This window comes from Pecten maximus, chromosome 2 (genome assembly GCF_902652985.1).
Source record: "Pecten maximus chromosome 2, xPecMax1.1, whole genome shotgun sequence".
Lineage (NCBI taxonomy): Eukaryota > Metazoa > Mollusca > Bivalvia > Pectinida > Pectinidae > Pecten > Pecten maximus.
The window spans coordinates 40,671,279-40,694,292 of NC_047016.1; the positions used below are offsets into that span (position 1 = coordinate 40,671,279).

The 23,014-nt window shown below is 36.6% G+C and overlaps 1 protein-coding gene and 1 long non-coding RNA gene across 3 annotated transcripts; one reads left to right on the forward strand and one right to left on the reverse strand.

Annotated features, from left to right (window-relative positions):
- Window positions 1-3,078: 3,078 nt before the first annotated feature.
- On the forward strand, window positions 3,079-22,332 carry LOC117322078 (E3 ubiquitin-protein ligase Smurf1-like). Of its 2 annotated transcripts, XM_033876820.1 has the most exons (10): window positions 3,079-3,214; window positions 3,498-3,648; window positions 4,327-4,403; window positions 5,004-5,230; window positions 6,456-6,612; window positions 7,124-7,204; window positions 7,440-7,541; window positions 8,963-9,052; window positions 11,312-11,431; window positions 20,374-22,332. In XM_033876820.1, the coding sequence occupies exons 1-10, from the start codon at window positions 3,132-3,134 to the stop codon at window positions 20,552-20,554; spliced, it is 1,269 nt and encodes a 422-aa protein (XP_033732711.1). In that variant the 5' UTR covers window positions 3,079-3,131; the 3' UTR covers window positions 20,555-22,332. The 2 variants fall into 2 exon arrangements, with proteins under 2 accessions (XP_033732711.1, XP_033732712.1); XM_033876821.1 differs by lacking the exon at window positions 8,963-9,052.
- LOC117322079 lies at window positions 12,638-13,522 on the reverse strand. The gene is made up of 3 exons (XR_004531454.1): window positions 13,411-13,522; window positions 13,057-13,104; window positions 12,638-12,896 (listed from the first exon to the last, which is right to left on the reverse strand). It is a non-coding gene; the product is annotated as an uncharacterized LOC117322079 (long non-coding RNA).
- Window positions 22,333-23,014: the final 682 nt, after the last annotated feature.

The window sequence follows — 23,014 nt, forward strand, 5'->3', positions numbered from 1 at the left end:
CGAAAACGGAGACGAACTACAGTCAGCACTCAATGTATGTAGTATTGATTATTTCTATTCTTTTTACATTTTATTTGAATTTTCACGTTAACTGCAACTAGTCAAAAAAGAAAAACAGGGCATCAGCTTAAAATCACCGAAACCATATTCAAAACAATACCTTGATGTACATCGTACAAACCCTTCACCGACACAATATCTCTTCTTTTGCAGAATTATTTCGTTGGCATTTCCCATTTATATAGATATCAGTCAGGTTTCCAATCAGGGAATATTACTGTTAATCTATAACAGAATGTGGGAAACCGCTACTGTCTAGTTTTCTGTGACATTTACAAGACATTCAACAGAGTGTCAACTGTGGCATACATGGGGGATTGGAAGTGAAAATGTCTGCAAATATTTGTACCCCATTGTCTTTGTATAAAGTATAAAGTCTCTTAAAATCTTCTCTGTGTGTGTCCCTTTTAAGATAGTTACATCATTTTCTCTATGTATGTCCCTTTTAAGATAGTTACATCATTTTCTCTATGTATGTCCCCGTTATAAGATAGTTACATCATTTTCTCTATGTATGTCCCCGTTATAAGATAGTTACATCATTTTATCTATGTATGTCCCTTATAAGATAGTTACATCATTTTATCTGTGTATGTCTCTTATAAGATAGTTACATCATTTTATCTGTGTATGTCCCTTATAAGATAGTTACATCATTTCCCCCGTCTATGTCCCTTATAAGATAGTTACATCATTTCCCCCGTCTATGTCCCTTAAAAGATAGTTACATCATTTTCCCCGTCTATGTCCCTTATAAGATAGTTACATCATTTTATCTATGTATGTCCCTTATAAGATAGTAACATCATTTTCCCCGTCTATGTCCCTTATAAGATAGTTACATCATTTTATCTGTGTATGTCCCTTATAAGATAGTTACATCATTTTCTCTATGTACATGTTTGTCCTTTATTAGAAAGTTCCGTCATTTTCTCCGTGTATGTCCCTTATATTTCCCTGAATTACAGCCATGATCGAGGACCATAAATATCAGTTGCCTAAACAATCGGTTTGACTAAATTTGCTATGCCTAGATAGAATATTATAATCTATCGCATACAAATCGATTTATTGAAGATAAGGTCTGTGATAAGTTGGGAAAGATTGTGTTCATTTCTTATGGCGCGGGAAGGCTGTCATAATTAAATATTTTTGCCTAGGCAAAAATAAAATATTGCTTAGGCAAAAATATTTCACTCTAGGCAGTATTCGATTTTTGCCTAGGCAAAAATAATTTTGTTTCGATTATTGCCTAGGCAAAAATCGAGGAAAAATTATTTTTGCCTAGGCAATATTTAATTTTTTTGGAACTTTAGCTGAGAAAGTCGTAAGGGCTGCACTGTAAAAGATCGTTTACAGTTGCGATGTTGGTTGTACCAGATCTGCGTACGCAAGTTATGCAAATTAGTCATGCTAGTTCGCACATATTAAATTTATCTTCAAGATTATGAAGGCAGTAATTTGATTTGTTAATCGTAAAGGTTACCTGGATGTCGTCAGATCCTCTTAAAAAACGGAGTGGTAATAAGGATCTGAATTAGATTGTGTCATCACATTAAATGAATAGCACACACGACAAGATCTCAACAGCGATATTTTCAGTAAATTTCAGATTGTGTGTTTTAATCGGAAAGGAATTTCACACCACTTTCCTGACTATGGATATTACCATATATAATCGCTCATGTTACAAAGATAACATCACTAGGTGACTGATTCAATTTAATGGGGTCGACAACCTAAGGGCCCCAAGGGCAGTGCCAAAATGGCTCCATTTAGTCATATACTTACAAAAAATGGGTCTAGATGCACAGATTATATGCACTTTAGGTAACTTTTGATTTAAATCATTTAAAATGTAATTTCTTAAATAACCAGGTGAGTGATACAGGTCATATGGGCCTCTTGTACAATCATGAAATGTTGGCAGCGGGCATATTAATTATCACGCCCTATATAGCTACATGCACCTATGCACCTACAGGGGAGGAAAATGAGTAAAGAAACAACGACAAGCCCTCGTTGCGCATTAAAACAAAATTGTTTGACGGCTTGTCGATTTCTAAGGCCATTTTGACCCGCATATGCCCTAAATGAAAGTATAATAAATGCTGGATTAAAGTTCAATTGCAAAAGTATCTAGGCCCTATACAATGGCCTCTTCATTGGTCAACTATAAGGCTGCAGCGTTCAGACAAACAAACTATAATTACCAAATGCAAGAAAATTGACAACAATGAATTGAATACTAATAGCATGCCCAGAGAACTACGTGGCCCTTGGCCTCTTGTTTTAAACTGAAGTGGTGTAGGCAGCCATTGAAACTGTGCAACTGAGTTTACTGCTTTGCTATTTTACCCTTGGGCCGTTTTCGTTTTTGAGGTCCAAACGGTTGGACCAGTTGGAACGGTGTTGTTCGTTTATGAAATAAAGACGAACCTGGTGATTTTATATTGTTTTCAGACGAGCCTTGACAAAGACTTCCAAAACCTGTATTAACATCTACAGGTCCGTCAAGATATATGTTTGAAATATTACATTTAAAAAATGACGAATCGGTTTGTCCGCATAAACGAACAGCTCCGTAAGCTTAGTCTATGAAACTTTTAAGATAGAGCTGGTGGGTGGGAGGAAGAACATAAATAGGTCAGTTTGCGTTCATATCAACTTTTATCAAATTTACAAAAATATTTTTTAAAGACACATATCCTGTGTGGCTACCATTCAGTAACTTCATAAGACAAGATTTTACAGGATAGTACCACATGCCTGTCCGTTAGCTCACGTGCATGTAATTAATTGCACCACAAGGCTAGTCTATATCATTTTATTAAATGTTAGACTACATGCAGGAGTTTGTAATATATGTTGTTTAAACTCTTATTGATAGAACGTCAAAAAAATCCTTATTAAACATTTTAAAGCATTTGAGTTATTTCCCTTGTATCGCGGTACGAATGCACTCAGTATGACCACATCCACATGAACCCAGTCGTAGTCGTCATTCCTCCGTTTGACACACAGATTGTTATGTATCTAAAGACGTGTTATCATTACAGTTTCGTAACAAGATGGCCAACCCAAATGTCACCAAGTGGATTCCACCCTTACCCCCGGGATGGGAAGGTCGCTGGGACGCCAATCAACGGGCGTAGTAAGTAGGCTACCAAACACAAATCTACATGACTGCTTTTTATGAACATTTGCTAATGGCAACCACCAATTTACTGTAATGCTAATTATAATATCACTGTAAACAACAAAAACATTACGTACATACGGTACAGGTATTTCACAATACGATTGTATCTTCTAAAATATCTGTCTTTCCATCTTGTCCTTAATTTCTATAATTTAGTTATATGTGCAGCATGAACGCAGCTTCTTTAATATCGACGCATACATCATGGAATTTGAAATTGAACTTCTCTTTACAGTTTCTTCATCGACCATGCAACCAAAAAGACAACATGGCAGGATCCTCGCTTCAACCAAAAGGTGACCAATCAACCAGCCTTCCCTCCCCAAAAGAACCTGTATGAAAACAGGGCGTTGTCGGGAATCTCGCCTGAGCCCACCTTTGTTGTCGTAAGTATGGCAGTGAGAGTTGTGTCATTGGTTTTGCCATGTTAATTTTCCTATATATCTAGATTTTAATAAATGTATGTACAGGGCATAGGTCATGCTCGAATTAAAGGTTTACATATGTGATTTCAGTCCTTGGAAACTATTTGTGTTCATGAATACATTTATTACATTAGTGTAACATTGTCGCTGTAATCAAACTAATGACAGTCTCTGTATGTACTAACTACATGTGTATTGCTACATGGCTAACGTTATATATGATACCTACAGATACAGAATACAGTACTAGTGTTGGTATACACTTGTTTAATATGGCATGATCGGGGCCTGGGCTGATAAGCCTTGACACGAATGTATACGTAGTGAATTAAAATACAGGCCTCACTCAGATCCTGTTACTGTCGTAATAAATAATTGACATATAGCTATAGAGTTTTCTTTTTCTTATAATGACTCCCTTCCGTCAATAATGACGATTATGTGGAGTGTGTTTGGGTGTTGGGTGCACAGGGGCGCTAATTAAAAAAAAGAGAGTTTTTTTGTTTTGTTTTTTTTACCTTATTCATTGATTGGCCAACTAGTAATGGATTCTTCTGTATTTGCATATTCCAAGTGTGATAACAATGACATATTATTGTATAGCATGATACATTTTGATTCTGTTGTATTTCTTTCCAGGATGACAACATGGCTGAAAACATCCACCAGGACTATCCTCGAGTTCCTTTGGACACTATCAAAGACATTGTCAGCGCGTATGTATAAAACATTTAGAGTATAGGACCATTCTAATTAAAACCCTTCATCAAGAGGTCCATAAATACTTGTCCAGTCTTTGTCTCTACAACAGCAAATACAGTCAAATTTCCAAATTTCTATACTTAAGTATAGTTGACCAAGTCTGATATTTTTTTTATTTTTTTTAACAATTTTTAGTTTTTAAAAAAACATTTGAAGAGTTATCTCCACCTATGTAAACTATTGATAAAAAGTGAAACAAGAACAAACTTCATTTGTGGTAAAAAAAATTCATAAACATTGTCCTCCATAAGTAAAATTGACTAAGTCTGATTTTTTTTTTTTTTTATGATTTTTAGTGGGGTTTTTTTAAATTGAAGAGTTATCTCCACCTATGTAAACTATTGATAAAAAGTGAAACAGGAACAAACTTAATTTGTGGTACACAATATAAGTGGTTTCACTAAAACAGACAAAACATTTTTCTTAGTTTGATGAATATAAAATCATAAATTAATGTACAAGTAAAATGACCACTTGTTTTGTTTATAAGCTATCTAGTCTTCATGGATAATCAGTAAATTATGTTTTTTATCTACATCACCCTGGCCATGCAGGTGTAACTTCGATGAGCAGGAGTCAAGGGTGATGCTCACAAGAATGGGATACCAAAAAGGGGCCACTGAGTCACCTCATAGAACCAATGATTCACTACCTAAGCCCAAATCAGCAGCTAAAGGGAAGGCCAAGGCAAAATCACCATCAAGGTCACCCGCAAGGTCACCTTCACCTGCTCCCACTCCGACTCCTTCACCCCCAGTATCAGAGGCTGAGAAGAAGAGAAGTATGAACACTTTTACTACTATTGATGCTGTTTTTACCACATATAATGTTGTAAAATATTTGTTTGTTTTGTTCAAAATGGATCCATGCCAATCATAACTTTCAATGTATTTTACAGTATGATAGCCGTGGTTAATCTTAATCCCACTTTTTTCTCTCTTTTTCTTTTCTTCCAAATAAGTATATAATGTATGACTTGGGTATGTCTTATATATGTCCAAAAGTGTTCGCAGTGGTCGAGTGGCTAAAGTGTCCCAACACTTTATCATCACTAGCCCTCCACCTCTTGGTTGCAAGTTCGAAACCTATGTGGTGCATTTGCCAGGTACTGCCCATAGGCTGGGGGTTTTTCTCTGGGTACTCCAGCTTTCCTCCACCTCCAAACATGGCACATCCTTAAATGACCCGAGCTATTAATAGAACGTTAAACAAAAACAAAATATTTCTATAGTAACTCTAGAAGGGATAAGTTATGCATCTTCGATTACCAAGGATTTCGATCCAGTACCTTCCTATTCTTAAAAAGGAAAGTATCATATTGAACACACTTGGCAAGCAAAGGTGTGAATTACTCCAGCTCAAATCCAATACAAGGGAGATGACCCCTGTGTCAGAAAAAAAAGCAACATTAATAGTAGTTAGCATTTAATTTGTAACAAAATTCAACCAAAAAAAATCAAATTTTGACATTATGTTCTTCAAATTACAAATCAGTGATATGCAATGTTTCTTAAATTTTGACAAAGACTGACTACAATTTGTTTCTAATGGGTTATATTGGTTCTGAATTTCAAAACGTTGTTAAAAGAAGATGACGATTAAAGCCAAGCCAATTGTTTAATGATTTTCATATAATATCTTGAATATAACACATTGAATTGAAACTATTATATGATTAGGACCAAGCAAAATAATCATTATTACCACTTATTTCTCCTCAAAATATTGGTTAATAGTTCAATTACCTCCCTTGGTTAAGTACATATTTTTTACATGTAGTGTATTTTTCATCTGATAGATTAAGTCAGTTTTGATATTTTTAAGTAGCTGATGGATGTTATTATAACATATCTTCTACTTTTTACTTTTCAATTCATGTATAAGTTTTGAAATATCTATTACGGATAGAGGATAGGTACCAAAATAAAATTTTGATAAACATTAAGCTATTACATAGACATGTTTCTGCCATGTAAATAGGAAATTTCATTGTCTTTTTCTGATAGTTGTGTCCCAACTGAAGTCAGAGTTTCCCGATTTGAACAGTGTGGTAGTGACTATGGCACTGGATGTTTGTGAATACAAGGAGTCGCAGGCCAGAATGGTACTGAAGGGCTGGGGTGAAACTAAAGACGCAGAAAACAAGGCACAAACACGTCCTATGTAAGTACTGAGTCATCCAAATATAATATATTCTATTTTAAGATACACACATGATGAAAGAGTCATAAAGCTTAAAGATAATGATGATAGCGGGATGTCAAATATTACAATCTGTTTCAAGCCATACAAGATATAATCAAAAGGTGGTCGGGTGGTACGGTGTTAACACGAAAATCTGATTGGATGTGGTAAAGAAAAAACCCAAAGCCTTCCGCACCAGGGCAAACGCTCAACTAAAGGCCAAGAGTGAGGCAATGTCTAGAGAAGAAAGTTGTATTGTTTAAATGAAGAAAAAAAAGATAATATCCCAGATTGAGTCGCCTCTTATGGTCATGCAATGGGGGCGGCAGGTACATTTCTAACATCTTACCTGCAAGACGGTAAAAGTCAAAGATTGCTAGGAAAGCTGATTGTCCAATTTATAAATTCTGACATGTGGGTTAAGTTGCTTATAAAATAATGCTGTCCATAATGTTTGACTTTCTGAAATTTGTCATATTTTATATTATAGGTCAAGTAGAGCTTCAACGCCATCTGCATCTACATCTCTGGAACCTGTTGTCTTTGACTATGATGAACGACCTTCACCTGTGTTAGTATAAATTAATGGTGTAAATTCAGTAGTTTTGTGGACTAATTGCAATCCATCGTAAAACTTTTCTAAATCAAATGTTTTTTTGAAGGATAAGCTCAGGGTTAAAATATGATTTATTTCAAGTTCCATGAAAATCCATTTGAATTAGTATTGTAAGTAAATGAAAAATTCGCTTTCAATTACAACAGTACAAATACAATTGTTCTGTCATCTTGTGTGTGTTTATTTACAGGAGAAATACTGCCAGAAAGTCAACTAATCCCACAAGTACAAAATCTGTCGTGACAAGCCATCAGGGTCAGAAAAGGAACAAGAAACCAACACATGTTACTCAGTAAGTCTTCAATAATACTTATTACAACATTCTTATGTTTAACCCCTATTTATGTTTTTTGTGCATTAATAATACAACAAAAATACATTATATTACAATACTTACGTAATTTAATTTAGAATCAAAAGAGAATGGTACCTTATGAAATTCAAATAAGATCTATACGAAAAGTAAAAGAGATGGAGTTTATCTGTTATATTTTTCAAATTGCTAATCTAACAGAGGAGCAAGAGGTTTATAGATTCTTATGTTTGAATCTGTCAGATCTAAGGAGAAAGACAATGATGAACCATTCATTTGCACTGTTTGGGTTCAGAAATTAGGTCATTTTTACTATAAATAGAATTTCCAATATTCTTATGTTTTGAACATGATTTTTTCAATTTTTTCACCTGATAGTCATGAAATGCTCACATTATCCACAACCATCCCTCAAGTACACATTTTAGTACTACTGTCATAAATGAGATCACTGTTATAGCAAAAGAATTTTCAACATCCTAATTCTACCAACATTTTTAAAATTTTAATTCTCATGAAAGTACAAAGACTTAATTCTACCATTTTTTAGCCCACCATCATCAGATGGTGGGCTATTCAAATCGCCCTGCGTCCGTGGTCCGTCGTCCGTCTGTCCCTCCGTCCGTAAACAATTCTTGTTATCGCTATTTCTCAGAAAGTACCAAAGGGATCTTTCTGAAATTTCATATGAAGGTTCCCCTTGGTGCGTAGTTATGCATATTGCGTTTTGAGACCAATCGGATAACAACATGGCCGACAGGCAGCCATCTTGGATTTTGACAATTGAAGTTTGTTATCGCTATTTCTGAGAAAGTACTGAAGGGATCTTTCTGAAATTTCATATGTAGGTTCCCCTTGGTGCCTAGTTATGCATATTGTGATTTGAGACCAATCGGAAAACAACATGGCCGACAGGCAGCCATCTTGGATTTTGACAATTGAAGTTTGTTATCGCTATTTCTGAGAATGTACTGAATGGATCTTTCTGAAATTTCATATGTAAGTTTCCCTTGGTGCCTAGTTATGCATATTGCATTTTGAGACTAATCAGAAAACAACATGGCCGACAGGCAGCCATCTTGGATTTTGACAAGTAGAGAAAAGATCAATCTGACATGGAACCTATAAAGATCATTCAATGGTGGGCGCCAAGATCCCTCTGGGATCTCTTGTTTTTTTTAATTTTAATTCTCACGAAAGTACAAGGTGTTTTTGAACATTAATTCCGAACACAAAATCATCCACAATGAATACTAAATTGCATTTCCAATTAGGCCCTGAGGCAATGGAATTCATATTGTCAGTGATGCCATGTTGATCTAGCCATATTTTCAAAACTGCAAATCACAATGTTTATAACAGGTATTAAAACAAATATGCTTTTTTGCCTCACTGTTCAGAATGAGTGAGAGACTATTAACAAGGGCCAACATTCTCACAAATCTAGTGACCGTCTGCTGTCAGAATATGCCCAGAGCTAGCTCTCCCAGGTCAGGGCAATGTTGTATGGCTAGAAGCATGTGCTCTCTGTTGTCTGCTTTTCAACCTTGGTTTTGTTGATGTTCTCAAAGAAATTCATTAAATGAGGGTTGACAATCAACTCCAAAATAGCTTATATTGATATTATACTAGAGATATGTGATCCATTATCAAAATGCCATTGTCATTAATCTATACTCTGTAGCAGTTGTTTCATCTTTCTAGGACTTGTCAATGACGCTAGGACATCATACAACTGTTTCGTCCCTCTAGTACTCCTCAGTGATGCTAGGGACATCATTCAACTGTTTTGTCCTTCTAGGGCTAGTGGAATGTAAAAATCCAGACAGGAAATCAGAAAGAGGGGGGTCCTATCACCATAATTAAATCATTGATAATAATTTGAAAATTTTAGATACTTGATGATCTAGAAAGAGCAGGACAAAAGAGGCTTGTATTCTGAACTGATGTCACTTACATAAGTATTTTACCATATCCTACAGGGTAACACTGACCCACAGGTCTATGTGACCGGCAGAGTTTATCATCAGTTATCTCAAATGATTATACAACACACTTGTTAATAGCACCTTTATTTATGAATTCAGTGCTTAATACAGATACAGTATATGTTGAATAATGTAGAACTTGGATGGATTGGTACTCATATATAGATCTGTTGGTTATTTAGATACGATCATCTTCTGCTTTTTTTTTAGTGTACCAGTGTTATGGCATGGCAGTCAAGTGTTTCGTAATCCATTTTTTTGAGTGATGCTTAATATCTTCTTTTTTTTCAATTTTTGTTTATGGGATTAAAATCATATTGTCTCGCAACCTTTAGCTGTAACCTTTTAGATGTCAGTCAAAAGTTCTGTAATGCATTTTATAAAGTGCTGCTTTATGTCTTTTTTAATTTATATTTATGGGATTCAGATCATCATATGGCAACCTTTAGCTTAGTGGCATGAATATTTTCAGTTTCACCATGCGGCTGCCCTATTTTTGCAGAATCTGAACTGGTTCCTTTTCACTGTTTACAGCTGGTTTAATTTCCAAAAATACCACTGACTGTGTCAGGCAGCGTCTCATTTTACTGCACCACGGTTGCATCTTGAAATTCTGCCATTTCTGAAACCACCAAGTTTGAAAATTCTGGGTCGCTAATTGCTGTAATGAGTTTATGATTTCCATTGCGTAGATCAATCCATGTCACAAGATATTTATGATGAATCAACAAATGGTATTTGTCAAAGCGGTATGGCATAAAATTGTATGTAATTTTAAGTGACGAGTGTAAAGAAGCGTACTTTTGGTAAAGCAAACAATATCTGATTCTTGATAGCATTGATGATTTAATTAAAAAGATGAATTTCTGAAAAAAACACATTTATAATAATTACATATAATAGTTAAGTTTACTCTCATACCAAACAGGTTTAGGTATCTGTAAACATGCCCTCATCCTCGGCCCCAGGTGAGAATTGCACTTTCGCTTATTTACCTACTTATCTAAATAAGCGATAGTGCAATTTTCACCTGGGGCTGTGGATGGGACGCCCCTGGAATGATGAAAATAAGCAGAGACTTGGAATAGATTCCATGCCTTATTTCTTAGATATATTTGTGACATATTTTTCAAAGCATTGATTAAACAGAGTAACCTCTAGGTATGCAACATTCCAAGCCATGGTGCCTAAACACATTTTACTTTCTCTTAAATATGCAATGAGGTAAAAGTTATACAAAAGTATTAAGATTTTATGAATCGAAAATTATTTCGATTTTGAAAAACTTTTCAAACAGTCTGTCAAAGGTAGGCATTCTGCATCAGAACTTGTAGGCTTTAGGGAAAATGCACGACTCATGTGACTGATAACTTCATTATTTGTTTCATGGAAGTTATGCCTCCAGCTAAGTGAAAGTTTATGGCTTTCTATCAAAATACTTTTATCTACAAGGAATCCATGGCTTATTTGGGAGACATGAGTAAAAAAAATTATTTTTGACCATGGTGATTTTTTTTTTCCTTTAATATATTTTTCCTTTAATATATATGTACTTATTGACTTCATCTCCAGACACATATTGTCTATTGTTAGCACTTCCAGTCGGATAAACTAAGTAAAGTCTTCAGATAGATTTAACCAAACTAAAAAAAAAACAGCAGCAAATGTTTACAAGTTGTAATACAGGTATTCATAAATATCCTTGAGATGAGTAAAACATTTTATTTTTAGATGATTAAATTGCTCTTTGTTTTATTATAGACACACACGGCCAAGACAACAGGTTATCACCCACCAACCAAGGACGGACTCCACATATAGGACCCAGACTAATGGTCCTAACTCAGACTTGAGGATGGGACCAGATAAGTCACTTCTTCTGTAAGTCACATTGTACATTGTATTATAGAAGGCCCCACTACCTATAGCTATAGGATGTGACCAGACAAGTCACTTCTTCTGTAAGTCACATTGTACATTGTATTATAGAAGGCCCCACTACCTATAGCTATAGGATGTGACCAGACAAGTCACTTCTTCTATAAGTCACATTGTATACTACATTATAGAAGGCCCCACTACCTATAGCTATAGGATGTGACCAGACTAGTCACTTCTTCTGTAAGTCACATTATACATTGTATTATAGAAGGCCCCACTACCTATAGCTATAGGATGTGACCAGACAAGTCACTTCTTCTGTAAGTCACATTATACACTACATTATAGAAGGCCCCACTACCTATAGCTATAGGATGTGACCAGATAAGTCACTTCTGTAAGTCACCTTGTTCATTGTATTATAGAAGGCCCCACTACCTATAGCTATAGGATGTGACCAGACAAGTCACTTCTTCTATAAGTCACATTGTATACTACATTATAGAAGGCCCCACTACCTATAGCTATAGGATGTGACCAGACAGGTCACTTTATTCTGTAAGTCACATTGTACATTGTATTATAGAAGGCCCCACTACATATAGCTATAGGATGTGACCAGACAAGTCACTTCTTCTATAAGTCACATTGTACACTACATTATAGAAGGCCCCACTACCTATAGCTATAGGATGGGACCAGACAAGTCACTTCTTCTGTAAGTCACATTATACACTACATTATAGAAGGCCCCACTACCTATAGCTATAGGATGTGACCAGACAAGTCACTTCTTCTATAAGTCACATTGTACACTACATTATAGAAGGCCCCACTACCTATAGCTATAGGATGTGACCAGACAAGTCACTTCTGTAAGTCACATTGACACTACATTATAGAAGGCCACACTACCTATAGCTATAGGATGTGACCAGACAAGTCACTTCTGTAAGTCACATTATACACTACATTATAGAAGGCCCCACTACCTATAGCTATAGGATGTGACCAGATAAGTCACTTCTGTAAGTCACATTGACACTACATTATAGAAGGCCCAACTACCTATAGCTATAGGATGTGACCAGATAAGTCACTTCTGTAAGTCACCTTGTTCATTGTATTATAGAAGGCCCCACTACCTATAGCTATAGGATGTGACCAGACAAGTCACTTCTTCTATAAGTCACATTGTATACTACATTATAGAAGGCCCCACTACCTATAGCTATAGGATGTGACCAGACAAGTCACTTCTTCTATAAGTCACATTGTATACTACATTATAGAAGGCCCCACTACCTATAGCTATAGGATGTGACCAGACAAGTCACTTCTTCTATAAGTCACATTGTACACTACATTATAGAAGGCCCCACTACCTATAGCTATAGAATGTGACCAGACAAGTCACTTCTTCTGTAAGTCACCTTGTACATTGTATTATAGAAGGCCCCACTACCTATAGCTATAGGATGTGACCAGACAAGTCACTTCTTCTATAAGTCACATTGTATACTACATTATAGAAGGCCCCACTACCTATAGCTATAGGATGGGACCAGACAAGTCACTTCTTCTGTAAGTCACCTTGTACACTACATTATAGAAGGCCCCACTACCTATAGCTATAGGATGTGACCAGACAAGTCACTTCTTCTGTAAGTCACCTTGTACACTACATTATAGAAGGCCCAACTACCTATAGCTATAGGATGTGACCAGACAAGTCACTTCTGTAAGTCACATTGACACTACATTATAGAAGGCCACACTACCTATAGCTATAGGATGTGACCAGACAAGTCACTTCTGTAAGTCACATTATACACTACATTATAGAAGGCCCCACTACCTATAGCTATAGGATGTGACCAGATAAGTCACTTCTGTAAGTCACATTGACACTACATTATAGAAGGCCCAACTACCTATAGCTATAGGATGTGACCAGATAAGTCACTTCTGTAAGTCACCTTGTTCATTGTATTATAGAAGGCCCCACTACCTATAGCTATAGGATGTGACCAGACAAGTCACTTCTTCTGTAAGTCACATTGTACACTACATTATAGAAGGCCCCACTACCTATAGCTATAGGATGTGACCAGACAAGTCACTTCTTCTGTAAGTCACATTGTACATTGTATTATAGAAGGCCCCACTACCTATAGCTATAGGATGTGACCAGACAAGTCACTTCTTCTGTAAGTCACATTATACACTACATTATAGAAGGCCCCACTACCTATAGCTATAGGATGTGACCAGATAAGTCACTTCTTCTGTAAGTCACATTGTACATTGTATTATAGAAAACCCTACTACCTATAGCTATAGGATGTGACCAGACAAGTCACTTCTTCTGTAAGTCACATTGTACACTACATTATAGAAGGCCACACTACCTATAGCTATAACATGTGACCAGATAAGTCACTTCTTCTGTAAGTCACATTGTACACTACATTATAGAAGGCCCCACTACCTATAGCTATAGGATGTGACCAGACAAGTCACTTCTTTTGTAAGTCACAGTGTACATTGTATTATAGAAGGCCCCACTACCTATAGCTATAGGATGTGACCAGACAAGTCACTTCTTCTGTAAGTCACATTGTACACTACATTATAGAAGGCCACACTACCTATAGCTATAGGATGTGACCAGACAAGTCACTTCTTCTGTAAGTCACATTGTACACTACATTATAGAAGGCCCCACTACCTATAGCTATAGGATGTGACCAGACAAGTCACTTCTTCTGTAAGTCACATTGTACATTACATTATAGAAGGCCCCACTACCTATAGCTATAGGATGTGACCAGATAAGTCACTTCTTCTGTAAGTCACCTTGTTCATTGTATTATAGAAGGCCCCACTACCTATAGCTATAGGATGTGACCAGACAAGTCACTTCTTCTGTAAGTCACATTATACACTACATTATAGAAGGCCCCACTACCTATAGCTATAGGATGTGACCAGACAGGTCACTTCTTCTGTAAGTCACCTTGTACACTACATTATAGAAGGCCCCACTACCTATAGCTATAGGATGTGACCAGACAAGTCACTTCTTCTGTAAGTCACATTGTACACTACATTATAGAAGGCTCCACTACCTATAGCTATAGGATGTGACCAGACAAGTCACTTCTTCTGTAAGTCACATTGTACATTGTATTATAGAAGGCCCCACTACCTATAGCTATAGGATGTGACCAGACAAGTCACTTCTTCTGTAAGTCACCTTGTTCATTGTATTATAGAAGGCCCCACTACCTATAGCTATAGGATGTGACCAGACAAGTCACTTCTTCTGTAAGTCACATTATACACTACATTATAGAAGGCCCCACTACCTATAGCTATAGGATGTGACCAGACAGGTCACTTCTTCTGTAAGTCACCTTGTACACTACATTATAGAAGGCCCCACTACCTATAGCTATAGGATGTGACCAGACAAGTCACTTCTTCTGTAAGTCACCTTGTACACTACATTATAGAAGGCCCCACTACCTATAGCTATAGGATGTGACCAGACAAGTCACTTCTTCTGTAAGTCACCTTGTACATTGTATTATAGAAGGCCCAACTACCTATAGCTAAGGATGTGACCAGACAGGTCACTTCTTCTGTAAGTCACATTGTACATTGTATTATAGAAGGTCCCACTACCTATAGCTATAGGATGTGACCAGATAAGTCACTTCTTCTGTAAGTCACATTGTACACTACATTATAGAAGGTCCCACTACCTATAGCTATAGGATGTGACCAGACAAGTCACTTCTTCTGTAAGTCACCTTGTACATTGTATTATAGAAGGCCCCACTACCTATCGCTATAGGATGTGACCAGATAAGTCACTTCTTCTGTAAGTCACATTGTACACTACATTATAGAAGGCCCCACTACCTATAGCTATAGGATGTGACCAGACAAGTCACTTCTTCTGTAAGTCACATTGTACACTACATTATAGAAGGCCCCACTACCTATAGCTATAGGATGTGACCAGACAAGTCACTTCTTCTGTAAGTCACATTGTACACTACATTATAGAAGGCCCCACTACCTATAGCTATAACATGTGACCAGACAAGTCACTTCTTCTGTAAGTCACATTGTACACTACATTATAGAAGGCCCCACTACCTATAGCTATAGGATGTGACCAGACAAGTCACTTCTTCTGTAAGTCACATTGTACACTACATTATAGAAGGCCCCACTACCTATAGCTATAGGATGTGACCAGACAGGTCACTTCTTCTGTAAGTCACATTGTACATTGTATTATAGAAGGCCCCACTACCTATAGCTATAGGATGTGACCAGACAAGTCACTTCTTCTGTAAGTCACATTGTACATTGTATTATAGAAGGCCCCACTACCTATAGCTATAGGATGTGACCAGACAGGTCACTTCTTCTGTAAGTCACATTGTACATTGTATTATAGAAGGCCCAACTACCTATAGCTATAGGATGTGACCAGATAAGTCACTTCTTCTGTAAGTCACATTGTACACTACATTATAGAAGGTCCCACTACCTATAGCTATAGGATGTGACCAGACAAGTCACTTCTTCTGTAAGTCACATTGTACACTACATTATAGAAGGCCCCACTACCTATAGCTATAGGATGTCACCAGACAAGTCACTTCTTCTGTAAGTCACCTTGTACATTGTATTATAGAAGGCCCCACTACCTATAGCTATAGGATGTGACCAGACAAGTCACTTCTTCTGTAAGTCACATTGTACACTACATTATAGAAGGCCCCACTACCTATAGCTATAGCATGTGACCAGACAAGTCACTTCTTCTGTAAGTCACATTGTACACTACATTATAGAAGGCCCTACTACCTATAGCTATAGGATGTGACCAGACAAGTCACTTCTTCTGTAAGTCACATTGTACACTACATTATAGAAGGCCCCACTACCTATAGCTATAGGATGTGACCAGACAAGTCACTTCTTCTGTAAGTCACCTTGTACACTACATTATAGAAGGCCCCACTACCTATAGCTATAGGATGTGACCAGACAAGTCACTTCTTCTGTAAGTCACATTGTACATTGTATTATAGAAGGCCCCACTACCTATAGCTATAGGATGAGGCCAGACAACTCACTTCTTCTGTAAGTCACATTGTACACTACATTATAGAAGGCCCTACTACCTATAGCTATAGGATGTGACCAGACAGGTCAGTTCTTCTGTAAGTCACATTGTACATTGTATTATAGAAGGCCCCACTACCTATAGCTATAGGATGTGACCAGACAGGTCACTTCTTCTGTAAGTCACCTTGTACACTACATTATAGAAGGCCCCACTACCTATAGCTATAGGATGTGACCAGACAAGTCACTTCTTCTGTAAGTCACATTGTACACTACATTATAGAAGGCCCCACTACCTATAGCTATAGGATGTGACCAGACAGGTCACTTTATTCTGTAAGTCACATTGTACATTGTATTATAGAAGGCCCCACTACCTATAGCTATAACATGTGACCAGACAAGTCACTTCTTCTGTAAGTCACATTGTACATTGTATTATAGAAGGCCCCACTACCTATAGCTATAGGATGTGACCAGACAGGTCACTTCTTCTGTAAGTCACATTGTATACTACATTATAGAAGGCCCCACTACCTATAGCTATAGGATGTGACCAGACAAGTCACTTCTTCTGTAAGTCACCTTGTACACTACATTATAGAAGGCCCCACTACCTATAGCTATAGGATGTGACCAGATAAGTCACTTCTGTAAGTCACCTTGTTCATTGTATTATAGAAGGCCCCACTACCTATAGCTATAGGATGTGACCAGACAAGTCACTTCTTTTGTAAGTCACATTATACACTACATTATAGAAGGCCCCACTACCTATAGCTATAGGATGGGACCAGATAAGTCACTTCTTCTGTAAGTCACATTGTACACTACATTATAGAAGGCCCCACTACCTATAGCTATAGGATGTGACCAGACAAGTCACTTCTTCTGGAAGTCACATTGTACATTGTATAATAGAAGGCCCCACTACCTATAGCTATAGGATGTGACCAGACAAGTCACTTCTTCTGTAAGTCACATTGTACACTACATTATAGAAGGCCCCACTACCTATAGCTATAGGATGTGACCAGATAAGTCACTTCTTCTGTAAGTCACATTGTACATTGTATTATAGAAGGCCCCACTACCTATAGCTATAGGATGAGGCCAGACAACTCACTTCTTCTGTAAGTCACATTATACACTACATTATAGAAGGCCCCACTACCTATAGCTATAGGATGTGACCAGACAAGTCACTTCTTCTGTAAGTCACATTGTACACTACATTATAGAAGGCCCCACTACCTATAGCTATAGGATGTGACCAGACAGGTCACTTTATTCTGTAAGTCACATTGTACATTGTATTATAGAAGGCCCCACTACCTATAGCTATAACATGTGACCAGACAAGTCACTTCTTCTGTAAGTCACATTGTACATTGTATTATAGAAGGCCCCACTACCTATAGCTATAGGATGTGACCAGACAGGTCACTTCTTCTGTAAGTCACATTGTACATTGTATTATAGAAGGTCCCACTACCTATAGCTATAGGATGTGACCAGATAAGTCACTTCTTCTGTAAGTCACATTGTACACTACATTATAGAAGGTCCCACTACCTATAGCTATAGGATGTGACCAGATAAGTCACTTCTTCTGTAAGTCACATTGTACATTGTATTATAGAAGGCCCCACTACCTATAGCTATAGGATGTGACCAGATAAGTCACTTCTTCTGTAAGTCACATTGTACACTACATTATAGAAGGTCCCACTACCTATAGCTATAGGATGTGACCAGACAAGTCACTTCTTCTGTAAGTCACATTGTACATTGTATTATAGAAGGCCCCACTACCTATAGCTATAGGATGAGGCCAGACAACTCACTTCTTCTGTAAGTCACATTGTACACTACATTATAGAAGGCCCTACTACCTATAGCTATAGGATGTGACCAGACAGGTCACTTTATTCTGTAAGTCACATTGTACATTGTATTATAGAAGGCCCCACTACCTATAGCTATAGGATGTGACCAGACAGGTCACTTCTTCTGTAAGTCACCTTGTACACTACATTATAGAAGGCCCCACTACCTATAGCTATAGGATGTGACCAGACAAGTCACTTCTTCTGTAAGTCACATTGTACACTACATTATAGAAGGCCCCACTACCTATAGCTATAGGATGTGACCAGACAGGTCACTTATTCTGTAAGTCACATTGTACATTGTATTATAGAAGGCCCCACTACCTATAGCTATAACATGTGACCAGACAAGTCACTTCTTCTGTAAGTCACATTGTACATTGTATTATAGAAGGCCCCACTACCTATAGCTATAGGATGTGACCAGACAGGTCACTTCTTCTGTAAGTCACATTGTATACTACATTATAGAAGGCCACACTACCTATAGCTATAGGATGTGACCAGACAGGTCACTTCTTCTGTAAGTCACCTTGTACATTGTATTATAGAAGGCTCCACTACCTATAGCTATAGGATGTGACCAGACAAGTCACTTCTTCTGTAAGTCACAGTGTACATTGTATTATAGAAGGCCCCACTACCTATCGCTATAGGATGTGACCAGACAAGTCACTTCTTCTGTAAGTCACATTGTATACTACATTATAGAAGGCCCCACTACCTATAGCTATAGGATGTGACCAGATAAGTCACTTCTATAAGTCACATTGTATACTACATTATAGAAGGCCCCACTACCTATAGCTATAGGATGTGACCAGACAAGTCACTTCTTCTGTAAGTCACCTTGTACACTACATTATAGAAGGCCCCACTACCTATAGCTATAGGATGTGACCAGATAAGTCACTTCTGTAAGTCACCTTGTTCATTGTATTATAGAAGGCCCCACTACCTATAGCTATAGGATGTGACCAGACAAGTCACTTCTTTTGTAAGTCACATTATACACTACATTATAGAAGGCCCCACTACCTATAGCTATAGGATGTGACCAGATAAGTCACTTCTTCTGTAAGTCACCTTGTACACTACATTATAGAAGGCCCCACTACCTATAGCTATAGGATGTGACCAGATAAGTCACTTCTGTAAGTCACCTTGTTCATTGTATTATAGAAGGCCCCACTACCTATAGCTATAGGATGTGACCAGACAAGTCACTTCTTTTGTAAGTCACATTATACACTACATTATAGAAGGCCCCACTACCTATAGCTATAGGATGGGACCAGACAAGTCACTTCTTCTGTAAGTCACCTTGTACATTGTATTATAGAAGGCCCCACTACCTATAGCTATAGGATGTGACCAGACAAGTCACTTCTTCTGTAAGTCACATGGTACACTACATTATAGAAGGCCCCACTACCTATAGCTATAGGATGTGACCAGACAGTAACCCGAAATTTACATGGAGAGCTAATTTCATTTTAGCTAGAATATATCAATTTCACTGTTCCATGTCCCAGCTTAGTTATTTTTATCTGATCAAAACACTTGGTTCTGTCTATGGAGGTATATAACATGCATATATTGCTACAGGGTTAAGGCCTGTTTGAAAATCTGGGTTTTCATGCACCACAACAATATTGAAGGTGAAATTTTGCATTAAGATCTAAGTTTGACTTTGTTCAGTTTCATGTTTAGCTCAGCTGGTTTATAGCTTAAGAAAAATATGTCATCATAAATATGTTTATTCTTTTTCTTCCACCTTTTTTCTTTACTAATCATAATGCCTAAAAACCTTACAGTTGGATAAAAAAAAAATAGCATTTAGTGAAATAATTGATCTTAGAACTTTTGAATTATAACAATTTTGTTTTTGAACAGTTCGGAATATACATTAGTCCATGGCCCAAACCTCACCAATCGACAAGGACCGGATCGATCCAGAGTCGTCGGGGCCCAAGGGGCCACTGGTCCAGACCCAGCGAATCGCTGTGGGCCAGAATCGCTTGGTATCAATGACCTGCAGACCAGTCGACAGCAATATCTGGTCACAAGTATATAAGATAACCAGAGAGTGAAGCTGCTTAAACAGGTCAAATGAACTCCCTGGCTTTGTAAAACAGAGTGAATATTCCTGGCATTTATCTGATAGAAATGAAAATCAAATTCAAAGATAAAGTGGAAAACACTAAACCTTGTATTAATGTTTTGTGAGCTGAAGTTCAAAAGTCTCATGGAATTTGAATTTGAGATAAATTTGATATTCTGTTTTTAAAAAATATAAAATCAGTGTAAAACTAAGTACCTAGGTGAAATAAAACATATTTCTAAAACATCCATATAAGATGGAAATAGAGCTGAATGTTGGCTATGGAGGAAATGGATTCAGAGCCTTGTATTAATTTCGTTCATCCAGTTGATGTTGTTAATAATTTCAAAGTGACTTAAATCATCAAGCAGTTGCTGCCTTGTCATTTACTCTGTAAAAAATATTTATAAATGTACATATGTGTATTCTCTGTGGAAATGTTGTGTTACTCAAATATGGATAAAGTCAGTTTATAGACATTCATCTATAGAGGCCTAAAAAAAGACTTAGATATATTTGCAATGCTCTTAAATAAAAAAAACACTTGTTTATAATCTTCTTTTGGATTACACAAAATTTAATTATGATAGTGTAAGCATATTTGTTTTCTAAGTTTTTCTGTGATACACACTGTAGTATTAATTTGGAATGTTTCACAAGATATTTGGTGTTCTATTGCCTTTTGGGATTTTGGAGAAAACAAAACTTTTTTTTCATTTTTCAAAATCGAAGGACATTGATATAATTAAAAATAAAAAATTCTATTTTGTTTCCAAGGATTTGAAAATGGCCTTAAACGGTCAATTTTAAAATACATAGTGCAATAAATCTTCAATTTCTGACTTGATACAGAATCTTAATGTTATAAAATGTAAATTTTAACAGATACTATAATCAACCAATAGTATAACTTCATTACATGAAGTCCATCTATTCCTGTTGTGCGTGCTGTGTCAGTATGTTTGTGTGAACCTCGTCTTCTATAAATAGAAGTACTTTGTCACAACTCATTGAATATTAGCTGTAGATTGCTTAACTTTGCCGTTGTTCTTATGCCTTAAAGTGTATTCTCTGGAAAATGATCCATTTTTGATAAATTGTTATTATCCATACTTACTACTACATGTAATACATGTATATGTATTGTTTAGAAAAAGATTTGTATTATTTGTTGAATATACTACTTATAAATATCCCTCAGAAGTGTCTGATACTTAAATATCTACTGTAATTGTCTTATTTGGCTTTTCCTGTTTGATTTTGTAGAATTTCATTTTTTTTTTTTATATCTTTAGCTGTTATTTGGATGCTGAATTTTGAACTACTGAAGACTGGAGCATGGTTCCACTATGAATGTTATGTCATATGTCCTTACTCGGTACATAGCTGGTTAATTAAAGGGTAACTCATTCAATGCATAATTTGACATCATTCATATTTTCATATCAGTTTAACTTATGACAAAGTAGAGTATTTATTTATGTTCAAGAAATTAAAAAGTAACCTTATGTTAGATAAATGGAAAAAATAAACCAGAAATTAATGCTATATGTGTAATAATGGAACTCGGATTAGAATACTTGTAGATTTAATGAAATGTCTACTAGTTATTTACTAAAACCTGTTCTGGACTGTAATCTTACTGTATGTGACCTTGAAAAGTTGTTACCTCATATGTAATACTTAGTATTTTTTCTCTTGTTTAAGTTGTCTTTCATACATTTTATTACATTAAAATTTTTAATTTCTGATTTGTTGTCGTATTTCATTCGTTTTCAGCTAGCTATATATATAGTCTCACCCACATGTATCCGATACCTAGAATAGAAGTCCAGCAATGACAATTGTTTATTTTCGTAAACAGTACAGTGAGAGAATATGAACACAAACAAATGGATAACAATAATGCATTGTTAAAACAGGATGGACGTCAGTATTGTGAATTAATTATCTCATTTATATCAATAATACATTTTAGTCAATGAAATAAGTTCGTTTTAAGTTACGTAATTGAATAATGTATGGAATTTAAATGTAGTTGGTCTTTCATAACGATATCTAGACACATATTTACGTCTCCTATGACAGTTATTTTGTCAGCAAGCATTATTTCTTTGAACCTTATTTAGCAAGAATATACACAACGTTAACCTTTTGCGCTAAAACGAGATATCGATTTATATTTATTGTTGCTAAAGGGTTTATTTATCTATTAATTTATTTAACGGGTTTTACGTCCGCCATAACAGCCTTGCGGCCTTTCAGTTGACGAGCGGCTCACGGCGGCCGTGCTGTCCAAAATATCTAGGCCAATTTACACGGCCGCCGCAGGGTTTAAGCGCTCAAAGAAAACCCGTAGCTGCCACACGGCATTAGAAGTGATGAAACCCGGTCGCCGTAGGGCAAGAAGACGGCCGTTGGTTTTTCACAAAC

Coding starts and splice junctions, on each gene's coding strand:
- LOC117322078 (XM_033876820.1), top strand. CDS start 3,132: ATGGCCAACCCAAATGTCACCAAGTGGATTCCACCCTTACCCCCGGGA. Junction 3,649..4,326: donor CTGAGCCCACCTTTGTTGTC/GTAAGTATGGCA, acceptor ATTTCTTTCCAG/GATGACAACATGGCTGAAAA. Junction 7,542..8,962: donor AAACCAACACATGTTACTCA/GTAAGTCTTCAA, acceptor CTCACTGTTCAG/AATGAGTGAGAGACTATTAA.